At 36.1% G+C, this 12,349-nt stretch overlaps 1 protein-coding gene across 4 annotated transcripts in view; it reads right to left on the bottom strand.

Annotated features, from left to right (window-relative positions):
• The window catches only part of NECTIN3 (nectin cell adhesion molecule 3), a 67,930-nt gene that overhangs the window by 13,505 nt on the left and 42,076 nt on the right, over positions 1–12,349 (bottom strand). For 3 of the 4 annotated variants that reach the window (XR_015799581.1, XM_088156840.1, XM_088156844.1), the window contains exons 6-7: positions 5,134–5,272; positions 3,687–3,768 (exon numbers count right to left, since the gene is read on the bottom strand). Coding sequence is in view for 3 of the 4 variants with exons in the window: in XM_088156840.1 (XP_088012966.1) it covers positions 3,687–3,768; positions 5,134–5,272 (221 nt within the window). In the remaining variant the exon portion in view is untranslated. Of the gene's footprint in view, positions 1–3,686; positions 3,769–5,133; positions 5,273–8,183; positions 10,987–12,349 lie in introns of those variants that run through there. The other variant, XM_088156830.1, reaches the window with a different exon arrangement.

Here is a 12,349-nt window from a genome sequence, read left to right as displayed (position 1 = left end):
AATTAGTGCACCACCCTCTTACACTCCCTTTTAAAATATTATGCAATAGAAGAATTCCTCTTTAAGCCACTGGAATTCTTCCATTGCTCAACTTCTTCCTGATTGTCCTCAAAAACCACATTGCCAAGCAGAGATTCCTCTCTCACCAAGGATGTAACCTTCAGGCTGCTCATCACTGTTTCACATTACATGTAATGAATAGTTCTGACTAACAGAATAGTATTTCCATGGCAGTGATTATTAAAAGAACAGCCAGACAAAAGCAACAGTGCTGTTGGCAAAAGAGTTGACAAAGATGAACCTACAGCCTTAAGAGTAAATAAAGCTATAATGTAATTTTTTTCCATAGTATTCCTATGTATTTTCCTATGTATACTATAGGAATAGTGTATATTCCTATACTATTTTCTATAGTATATGTTTTGGACTTCTGCCTCACTCTTTTAGGGACATAAGTGAACCAGTTTTTCTCAGTTCTGAAGTGATTCACATGAATACATGAACTGGTATCTGCAAATACCAGTACAGAGAAATTATGAGTACTCAGTTACATAGTACTGGTGCATACTGGTAGCTAATTTTTAACACTAGCATGTAAATGATAACATACATTTAAAGTAAACTGAAAGTTCTCAAGTCTCAAGAACTATCCATGAAAGACACTGGCTATCCAGTATTATGACAAGTCCAGAACATTTCCCTTCATTTTAATACCATCACCTGCTGACTCAGATATGCAGAAAATTAGTTAAATACTGACTGCTGGGATACAAACAGGAAAATTTCAGCATCATCAGTTGAATCTAGAATACTTTACAAGATCAAAAAAGAAGCTACTGTCCATGATTTGAACAATAACAGTACATTTATAACAACTTACCAGAATCAGCCTAAACTGAATAAATCCACTTTCAATTCTAAGTTATTGTGTGTATGCAGAAGACACCATTTAAACTCACTCTTCATTACTTTGCACCTTTGTGCAGCCTATGATTTCCACTCAGGCTGAACTGATCATCTATTGTTTTTGACAAAGCAGTAACACTTCCCCTACAGCTGTTTTCAGAGGATCCAGAAGTTAACATCTGAACTACCCAGGGAGAGGCACACCTGGAATCTCACTTTGGGTAGGCAAGGCAGCAACTGGAACATCAGGTAGCACAGTGGTGAGTACAGACATTTAGTCACACAGGACAAGACATCCTGACAGGCTAACTTCTTTCTTTTGCCTCTTTACATCCATCCAAATGATAGCTTGTTACACCAAAACAATGCAAACAATCACCTCTTGGCTAAAGCCAGTATTTTGACATTTATTTCTGTTAGATAAAATGAAGCTCTTGCCTCAAGCATAACGGAGTACATATGATTAGAGGCAGTATCAGCTAGGAAGACAGCCTCCAGCTCCAGGTCTTTTCAGTTCTGGAGTTCCACAGAGAGAAAAAGTTACACCAACAGTGCTATGCCAACATCCATTTCTTAAATAAAGCCCAGTTAAGGCCTAACCTGAAGAGGAATCTTTCTCCTCCCAAAACAACTGAGAACTCTGTTTATCCAACTTGAGGAAAACAAATATTCCATTCGGTCTCTTTATGGTTTTATCTCTATTTACAAAATATATTTTCATAAAACGTTTAATTAAACATTCCTAGACTACAGTCAGCTTCAACATAAGTGCTTTAGTACCCATTAACAGAAGCCACAGTAAGAACAACCTAGAAAAAACTCAAAGACAGCAAAGTTCTGAAGAGGAAAGCAATAAGGTACACATTTTCTTACGTCTACTTCCTTTGTAAGTTGCTTTGTAAAGGACAAATAATTGCATTTCCTAGTGCTGTCATTTTGCCATCTAGCAGCACTACAGATGCACAAATACCACAATAGACCATATCTTTTGATTCTATAAGTAAGAGAATATTCCTCAAATACTTTAAGCAGGGACATTAGCAGAAGAATGATTCATCAAAAATTGCAATTGTTGAATATTGTAGTAACAGAAGAAATAACTACCATGGTGCCCAATCTGAGCACAGAAAAGCACTGGTTCTTTTCCGTCATCTTTGGTGCTATACCACCTTTAAGGTAAGAAGGTGAAAACCCATTTTTCTTTATGCTAACTAAAAGTTTTCTACCTTCACAATGTTATAATCAGGCTGCTACTAAAGGCAGCAATGGATCTCAGAAGTTTCCTGCTTCACCCACCAACAATATACAAAAGTATTACCTATTGTAACATTTACAACATAAGGAAAGCTTTTATCAGCAACTGATATTTCGTGAGCTTTAGTAACCATCAATCAGAAAGAAAACCTACAAGAATATTTTCAATGTTATTAAGAACTCCATCAAAGTCCTTCTTAAAGGTAGGTAAAGTTTTTTTCCCTCTATGAGAAAGGACTTTTATAGGTCCTTAAAGCTGCAAAGATACACCAGAGTATCTGAAAAATTATATTTCTTATAAACAAATGATTGCTTTAACTAGCTCAGTGTTACAATTCAGCACATCAATGGTTAGAATCACATTATTTATGGCATGTACTGAGGATGGAACAAAACTTTTACTAAAAAAAATTACAATCTAATTCTTACAAATCGTCACAGATGATGGAAGTTTTCTTCAATGTAGGCAGAACTAAAAAAATATGACTGATTAATTTAATATAAACACACACACACACACAAAAGACACTTGAGGGGCCATGGCCAGGATCTGTAACTGACTGGTTTATTCTAGGAAGTGTAATAATGAATGATATTAGCTTAAGTCATCTCTCAAGAACAGATCTCCTCTATAATGCCTAGTGCAAGAGAAGCCTGAATTCACCTGGAGTTTCCCAAGCAGTCCAATGCACCTCAAAACCATGTTGTAAGGAAGAATATAGCCCTACCTCTCCTTGCTCCCCACATAGTCAAACTGTTTAATTTGCTAGAATGAAATCTAGCTTTCCAGTGTGACCTCTACGAGGCCTGTTTGATCAGACTACACCCACACAAACACTAAATGCTGGTAAAGAAGTTTTTTTCCCTATTGCTGTCTTGCTTGGACAGCATTACTTTAGATGATGAGAAGCTACCCCTGAAAGCACACTAAAAATCCAACTGTTTGTCACAAAATTAGTATGGGTCTTTTGCTGCTGGAATGTGCAAGAAGATAAAAATAGAAGTTACATTATTGCAAGTATTTAAAGTGATCTAAATAGTGGTCTTCAATGAGAATCAAACTCATACTTTGGTAAATTAGCCATATCAAAGCCCAAATTCCAATTTATCCCCACCCCTCAAATGTTAATAATTCAAAAGAATGGGAGTTGCTACTAGCAAGGGAGCTGATAATAAGGCTGCTTTTTAAGTTTACCAAGCATAATTTCCCCCTTATGAAGACTGCTTTATAAAGATATGTATATTCTTTCACCACTGAATTTCAACTATAGGTTTTTCTAATTCAAAAGGAGCCATGTCTGTCAAAGGCTGTTAGAAATGCAAGATGCTCTGTCTACCAGTTTCTGACCTCTAAGGATGACTTTAACAATACAGATAAGAGATTTGGATATCACATATGTAGGGAAACAGCTTGGTTGTGAAACCATTGAAGGGCTCCATATATTACCAGGAAAGTAAAATCAGCATAATGAAGCAAAGTTAACACTTTCCTTAAGTCAATTGAAGATGCATATAAACACACTCACCTGCAGCATAGCTTCTTTCTGTGGTACTGACAATGTTCTCTCCTCAAATGAGGCTGGTTTGTGAGTGGGTGGAAGATCAATCCTATAGTAAAGAGGGAATGAATATGACACATCATGCTTGTGAATTCTAATCGAATGGTCACATATTAACTGCCCAATCACCCAACTCTCAGTACTCGGGGATAAACACCTTTCAGTCAGCAATGACTCAGATATGACATATTGTAATGGAACATGTCTACCAATGGCTATTACTCAGCCACACACTTTTTGTAGAAAAGTTCCACCCAGAATTTGTAATTTATTGCATCCTGTGTTAGGCAGACTGAACTTCCCCCCATACACTCCAACTTAGACACTACTGGTATCTAACATAGTTTCTAAGTTATGATATACAGCTTGAAGAAAGTTTTTAACTATAGCCTTTCCTTAAAAAGCTTTTAAGAAAGCCTTACTTACAAGACTTTTTCTATTTTAACTTTCTCAGTGAAAGCAAATGGTTAGAAAATAAATATGTAAGATCATTCTTATAAATATGCTTCAGATACAGAATTTAAGAGACACAAACAAGAAACAGCATTTCTAACAATGTTAGAAGTCGCTCAAAAGAAGACTTTTGACTCATCCTGCTAGCTCAATGCAAATGAGGAAACTTATTTTATGCTAAAAGCTCTAAGTTATTTTACTCTAGTTCTCATTAACTAGTAAGTAATTAATAAGTGACATTTCTCATTCAGTTTAAGTGTTAACTGTATATAGGATGTAAGAAACTGCATGTGGGATGCAAGAAGACTCACATTTACAAATATTCTAAGCCCTTGCCACTTTTTTATGCATGCTCCAAACAGGATCTAGACATCATCCACTTTAACTGATAACATCTTTTCAGATGTTTTTGTTTCCTTCTTTTTTGTTTGATCACATTGAATAAAGTAAACTGTGTGTCTGTGCCAGAGACTTGAAGAAACAACTAACTTTCTAGAAAGCACAAGTCAGTAATTTCTAAGCACATATCTGTGGGAGTTTGCTTAATTTTACAAACGTTTTAGGATTAATTTTAGGGGAGCCTTCACATCTGCAAAGCATGGGCAATTTACTTGCAAGTTAGACTCGCAGTTACAACAAACTAGCAGTCGCTGGCATCAGTCAAGAGGGAACTCTTCTTTGCCCTCCAGTTAAATCCATGAGTAGTTTTCCTTCAAAAAATGCCAGACTTCTCAAGAGATAAAGCATTATATTACTTCTGAAGTAGTTCTTACCTTCCTCATTTCTTTTTCAGAAACGCAAGTGTGATTGCACATTTGTCTACTCTGAAAATAGAGCCCTGAAATTACAAAAGCTGAATAGCTGCTAAATTAAGTCAGACATTTACTTTCCTGTATAGAACAAATGCTTTCTGCATATTGCTTTCAATTGAATTAAAAAAGAAAGCCCAACACATACTCACACTTTGTCAAGATAGGCTGGCCTTTTCTTCCTTGGGGTCAGCAGCACTGTCACAAAGATGGTAATGATAAAAAGAGCAAGGACTGCTCCAATCACAGCCCCTGCTACAGCAACAGAAGATGTCTGCTTAAAGGGCACATCTGCAATGTGATAGCATAGATTACAACTTTAAGAAGTTCAAATACTTTCAATAGTCAGATAAACTACTTCAGTGTTGTTCTGAGAAATGCTTCTTCCTTCCACTGCCAAAGAGAAAGCCTTGTCCTGCACTACCACTTTTGCAGTATTGCCTCAACTTACCCAACTAAAAAACTGTGGGAATTAAGAGAGTTCATTAAATAAAAACCTGATAGAAAAAATTTCATGGACTACTTTTATTAAGTTCTAGCAGCTTTCATTCTCACTTTCAAGGTAAGATGACATTACAAAACATATGAGCTAACAAGGTGTTAATTCAAAAACCTGGGCAACTATGGTTTATTGACAATCTTTCTTTAAAGACACTTAAGTCTGCAGAAAGCAAAAAAGAAAAACTTAAAACGAGTGTAAAAAAACCTCCATATACTAGGAGCAACGAACACGCTAAATACTTGGCTTACACTGATCAAAGCAAACCCTAAGACCACCAATCATATTTAGGACTTCATACTTCAAGATACAAGAAAGTAATTTTCTAAAATAAATTTTAATAAGGGGAGAGAAAAAGCTGACTTTTTTCCTTTTAGAACATTTTTCTTTTGACTTTAGTATTGTCAAATCCAATGCTGAACAACTCTCATACTGAAGTAACATACCTGTCAGTCTTCAAAGGCCACTCCTTTCACTATGCTTAGAAATAAAGTTTTAAAGTCTCAAAACTGAAAAAGCTGCTAGCATACTTTAAGTTAAAATCATCAGTGCTTCAAACCTGCACCAACAGGCTCAACAAAAAGTTTCACAATTGTAATAATTCATGTCAACTGCATTAAACACTTACCTACAAAATTTAGGCAGCATACTTTAAATAATGCTCTGATTTACATTGATTACTGAATCAGAAAATTGAACTAAGAAATTGAAAATTAACAGTTCTATACCTGCAACATATTTCTAAAGCAGTCTACTTCAGCTATTGTCCAAATGCAATATGACCATTCTCTATTTATAATCTCTTACTGAAGGCAATTTTGAGAGCCTCTTCAGCTGTATGTTCTATTCACAGATAAAAACCCTGAAACTATGCATTATGATTTATCAATTCCTCAGATTTCTAATGTTGTTCTCTGTGTATGCTAGAAAGCTGAGCAAAATCCCTCAATTGAAAAAAAAAATCCCACAATACAAGACTTGCACTCTAATAAAGCAATTCCTGTCCCCTCACTGCTTATGAAATATCTGACATGAATATTCCCCTGGGAACACACTCACAAAGGCATATTTAAGTAACTTGAAAAAAAGCTGAAATAAGCTTTTTTTTTTTTTTGACTTCCCTAACATTAAGGAATAAAGTCCTAGAGTAACAACTTGAGGAAGTTGCTTTGCTCCTCAAAGACGAATGCAATGTACCACCCCTAGTTTGTAGTTTCCTGGCATAAGATCCCTGTGTCCATCAGATACTATAAACTGTCCTGGCTTGGGCTGGGATAGAGATAATTTCTTCTCAGGAGCTGGAACAGTGGTTTGGATTCAGCATGAGAATAATGCTGATAACCCACCCACGTTTTGGTTTTTGCTAAGTCGTGTTTATCCTAAGTCAAAGGCTTTTATTTCTTGCGTGTGTGTGTGTCCCACGCTCTGCCAGTGAGGAGCTGCACAAAAGAACACTGGGAGGGAGCATATTTGGGACAGGTGACCTGGAACTGGCCAAAAGGATATTCCACACCACAGAACACCATGCCAAGTATATAAACTGGGGAAATTACCCAGAAAGAAATATTGTGCATCACTTGTTTGCATCCCTTCCTTCATTATCCATTACTATTATCACTATATTTTGTTTTCAATTATTAAACTGTTTTTATCTCAACCTACAAGTTTTACTTTTGATTCTCCTGCCCATTCCACTGGGGTGGGAGAAGAGAGGGGTGGAAAAAGCAAGCAGCTGTGCGATGCTTAGCTGCAAGCTGGGCTTCAACTACAACACAAGCATAATTCATAGTTTTTCCCGAAGAATGGGCCCATGAATCAGTGGAAAAGTCACTTAACCACTGCATTTTAAATGGCTTAAGTTTATAGTGGGAGCCTTCCTCTTTAAGTGAGAAAGTCTCAACTAAGTAATATACATTCTTAGGTCCAGAATTCTTGAAGATGCTTTGATCTTGTGATTACATCAGAAGAGTTTCTTTATTGCTTCATCCTAACTTCATGGCACCTTTTCTTCTAGTAAATTCTGCTATAATGTTAAAACATCATTAAGTATTATACTTTCAACCAGTGTCCACCCATTGAGTCTCATTTTGGGTGAGATGACAAAAAATGCCCATTTGCTTCTGAACACCAGGAAAAATAGTAATATCCCAGCACTGTGACATACAGTAACTTAAATACAATTACCACAGGGCACACTTAATTTGATTTTCTGAATTGCTTTGGCAAAACATCAGTCTAACCAGCAGAATGATCATAAACCCAGACCACCATGCCAAGCTAAACAAGCCAGAGAGGACCTAAGATGTATGGTGCCACCTACAAAGCATTTTAACCCCTCAGATGGTCAGAAATAGATGGGAATTGATTAACTCCAAAAAATACGGTTAAAGCAAACAAAGACACTAGAATGAAAAAACAAGACTGATTTTAAGTATGCAATTCCTAGTTAGTTTATCAGCTGTGCTTGAAATGAAATGTTTTGGACAGCAAACACCTCCATTTATCATTCTCTCAATCTTCTTCAATGAGTTTCTGAATACACTTGTTTTATAAGCTTAGGGTCTCCACGGGGAAATACTAAGCAGCCCATCTCAAACAGCTTAAACACTTTAGTTCATTCTATCCAGCCTCTGGGTTTATTGTGCTTTTCCATCTCCAACTTTTAAGAACATACCTGGGAAACATTTTTGAACACTACCTATGTTCCAGAATGTAAGAAAAAGTTTATTCACACAACAGCCATTTGTACGTACAATCAATTCTTTTTACAGCAGACATAATGTACAAAACATTGCAACGCGCATAAGCCCTATCCCTATCAATAACTTCAACTCCAGAACATTTCAACTTCTCAACCCATAGGAATTAAATATATATATATATCTTAAAAATCAAAGCAAAAAAATCCACAGAGACAAAAGCAAGATATCCCATGTGGAAAACTGGTTTATGGTTATGTTTATTTCCAAGTAACACCATCTTTTAAAGATGACATATCAAGTTTTATTTGAAGAGAGGTATGATCTCTTTATTCCAGAGATAATTTGGATCAGAACTCTCTGCTAGAAATTTCACTCCTTTTCTTGTGTTTGCACTCAAACTACAGATAACCACAATATCACTTGCTATTGTTTTTGAGACTTTGGTCAATCACGTATCAGCACTCCATTAATCCAAACCCAAACTTAAGTTGTTTAGGGATGCTTTTCCATTTGAACTTCAAATAAAGCTGTTGTCTTAATCTTTTTTAGAAACATGCAGTCATATGCAATCACAGTGTATTGTCTACAATGCTCAATACGACTATTTTTGTGAAGCTCTAAATGCTGTAAGCTACCAAACATCATGAGGATAGAAAAGAACTTCCAGCCTCAATGCTCATGAAGCAGCTGTAATTATGCAGCCTATTTCACATCAACGGTAGCAGAGACTTTTCCCTTTTCAGGTTTCAAATACTAATAGTCTTATCAGCTTCAATTTCCTCAAGCTAAACACTTACAAATGGCACTTCAAAAGATTTACTATTCTACTTATGAATTTATTGTTGTTCTGCAATTCATCTAAAGTTGTTTCATTCCTCCTCACATAATCAGCAGATGTAGTTGGGTGAATCTGCTTAAGACAAAGTAGAACTATTTCACATGTCAGACAAGATTTCCTACGTATAATGGATACGATGTTATTTTAAAGAACTTGTGAAATCAGTACGGATTATTTGCAGGGAAAACAAATCCACTGCGGTACAGAGACTGCACAAATCATCTGAGTTCCTTTATTTAATAATTATTCATTTAATTAATTTCTTTAGTTGCACCATTGAAGAGTGCATTTTCAATACCTGAAGTAGCAGTGCAAGTGTCCACTTCCCTACTAATAATCTGAAACTCTGGTTACCCTCTTCAAAGCAGGCATTGTAACTTAGTCGGAAGCAGCGTAAAACCGCTGTTTTAACTTCTGGTCATAGAAACTCTAATGCTTTTTGGCACCTGGGAAAATAAGCACATTCACATTAGCCTCCAGCTTCGGAATCTACACGGGTGTTTTCTCCTTAGTTGTGTCCAATTAACCAGCTTTTAAATTCAATGATAAGATTCCCACAAAGCCTCCAGAATAGGTCTCAAAAATTGCACCCTGTGAACTTGCAAAGAGCATCTTGAATGCATTAATGAGTTTTGACATCCTGCCAATTACAGGCCTAACAAAACACCTTGCTGTATGTATATATACAGACACTAGAATAAGCTTTAGAAATCAATGACTATAAAAAAATAACTTTTCATCTTATTCAAATACAAGCCTTTGACCTGTGTACAGTTACTCCTCAAAATGTTGTTCATAAGTTAGTTTCAGTGCAATGACTTAACTTTTAAGTATATAGTTACAAGAAGGCTCATTAAAATGCTAAGAGGTATTCATTTTTATGCAGAAAAAACCCTAGAAAATAAAGCTTTAATTCTGCTGCAACTTATTTTAATTGGTAAAGTATTTGCTATATAGAAGCCTTAAGTTTACCATGGATGGTACCTAGGTTGGAGTAATTCAAAGCCCCCAAAGATTATATTTGATCATTGCCTTGGGTAAACTTATTTTTAGAACAGAGAACCAAGACAGCCACTTTTTATTCTTAAACAATATTGAATGGCAACTTTAATTTAGCCTTTTTTTTTTAACTCTGACATAGACCAATATAAGCACTCTGCGTTTAAACTCAAATCTTAAACAGTAGTACAGCATTGGGAAAAAAAAGCAGCTCAAATACATTTTCCCCAGATTCAGTATTTCCATTGTGTCAAGTCACAATATAAAAACCTTCAAAAAAAAGTTTCAAAAAGTTTATTCCTACTCTTGTTTAAGTATAAACAATCTGAAAGTGACCAGCCAATGAAGTGAACTGCAGGTACATGTTTAGTTTTCAGTGGTTACTACACATACCACTCCCTCCGAGATATTACCGCACCATCTAAGTGAGAAACAAAGTCATCATCCTCGTAAAATTCACCATGCATAAAACCCATTCCAAATGTTCCACCTTCATGGTAATCCATTGGTCTTTCATAACGGTCCTGGTACCTGTTAGTATTGTCTATATTGTTCAACTCAGGTTTTCCAGGGTCTTCTAAATAATCTTTAGATATTAAGTTCATTGGATGCTTTGTTTCTTTTTTTATACTGCCAGGGTAAGAACCCATATCATCTGACTGAAGAACATCTATTTGGGACTCTTTTTGCATATCTGATGGTGGAATGTAGCTCTTAGCAAAGTAGTCACCGCGGAACGTCTTTCTTCTCTTATAGTAGACAGCTCCAACCAGAGTACCAAGAAGTAACAGTAAAAGAACCCCACCCACCACACAACCGACGACGATACCCCAAGTGTCGTCCTGCTTTGTTGGCAAGGTTGATGTTGGGAAATTTATTATTCTAGGTTCTGTTGCTAAACCTGTGGTGCCATCAGTCGAAGGATGCCAGGGAACCGTGGGCAGTCGAGTGGTAGTAGTAGGAGGATCTAATGGAAAGAGCAAAGAAGTAGACAAGACACAGAAAAGGCACAGAATGTCAATGCGAGCTAAATCAGTTAAGGGTTTATAAGAAAGCAAAGTTGATGGGTATGTTCTACAAGAATAGTTTTTCATTCTCAAGTTCATGGCACTATAAAAGTCTTAAATTACTCACAAGCTTTGAACTAGCGTCCTTACACAAGGTTTTGATTAAGCTGCAGCAGGACAGAAAGTGTAGGGAGCAAACAAAATAAAAATAACCTTCAGGGAGGCAATTTGCCCTCCTCAAAGTAAAGACAGAGTTTTTCCACTCAGATGTTGACTGTTCATCATTATTCTCATCCTCCAAGAAGGAAAAACCCAAACAGCCGTCTTTCCATCCAGCCATAGGGAATTCCGAATCAAATTAATTGATTATGCCACAGAATCAATTATTCCACATTAAATTCCCCCTTCAGAAATAATTCAGGGCACTGAATATAAGAATGAAAAACTATGAGTTGTGTGCTCAGTCACATGAACTACTGATTTTTAAGCTATTCTCTCCAAAAACATTTGTTTCATTAATAAAACTTACTCAACCTCACCTTGGGATTAGTGAAAGAAGCATAGTTAAAAATGGCATGTATTAATCTCAAAGTAACACTTATGCTGAGCAAGGAGCCTTCAGGTTTTTAAAATAATAAAAAACTGGAACATTTGAACCAAAAATTATTTCTATGTATTCCTTCTATAAGCCATTTGATCCTTCACACACAAAGAAATTTCCATATTCATTCCTCAATATAAACTGATTTCATGTCAGGTTATGCACATAAACAAGAGACTGCCAGATACCAAGTTTCTCCAGCATGCAGCTTTTTCCTTTGTTCTTTAGGTCTACTGGAGATGTGTGCATCTGTATTGCAAACAAGGTTCCAAGTGATGGGCTGATGACACTGAGATTATACCAGTCAATCACAATATTAGATACAATTCCACTTCTTATTTCTATGCCACGCTGAAAAGAAATTACTTTTTGCCTTGCCCAATCCAAGTTAATTATTTTAAAATCCAACGAGCAATTCTAAACATGTTATTATAGCTTGAACCTTTCAGAGAGAATATTACATGAACAGCCAAGTAGCTCATTATATCATGTTATTTAGTTAAATGCCCACAAGCAAGATCCATGAAAGCAGTACTACCACCACATTAGAGGCACCCTAAATTTGCCACCACTAAGAGTAAACCAGACAGAACTAGAGCTCTGTCAAGCTTTCAGTTATTTGACAAATCACAACTAAATAGCCATAAACAAGATTTTTAATCTCACTACTCAGAGACAGACATACAATTTTCTCATACTAGACAGAACTCTCACATTTCTCA

The sequence above is a fragment of the Sturnus vulgaris genome, chromosome 2 (genome assembly GCF_052056855.1).
Source record: "Sturnus vulgaris isolate bStuVul1 chromosome 2, bStuVul1.hap1, whole genome shotgun sequence".
In the NCBI taxonomy this organism is placed as follows: Eukaryota; Metazoa; Chordata; class Aves; order Passeriformes; family Sturnidae; genus Sturnus; species Sturnus vulgaris.
The sequence above is the reverse complement of the archived record's forward strand: the minus strand, read 5'-3'. Positions and strand labels throughout refer to the sequence as shown.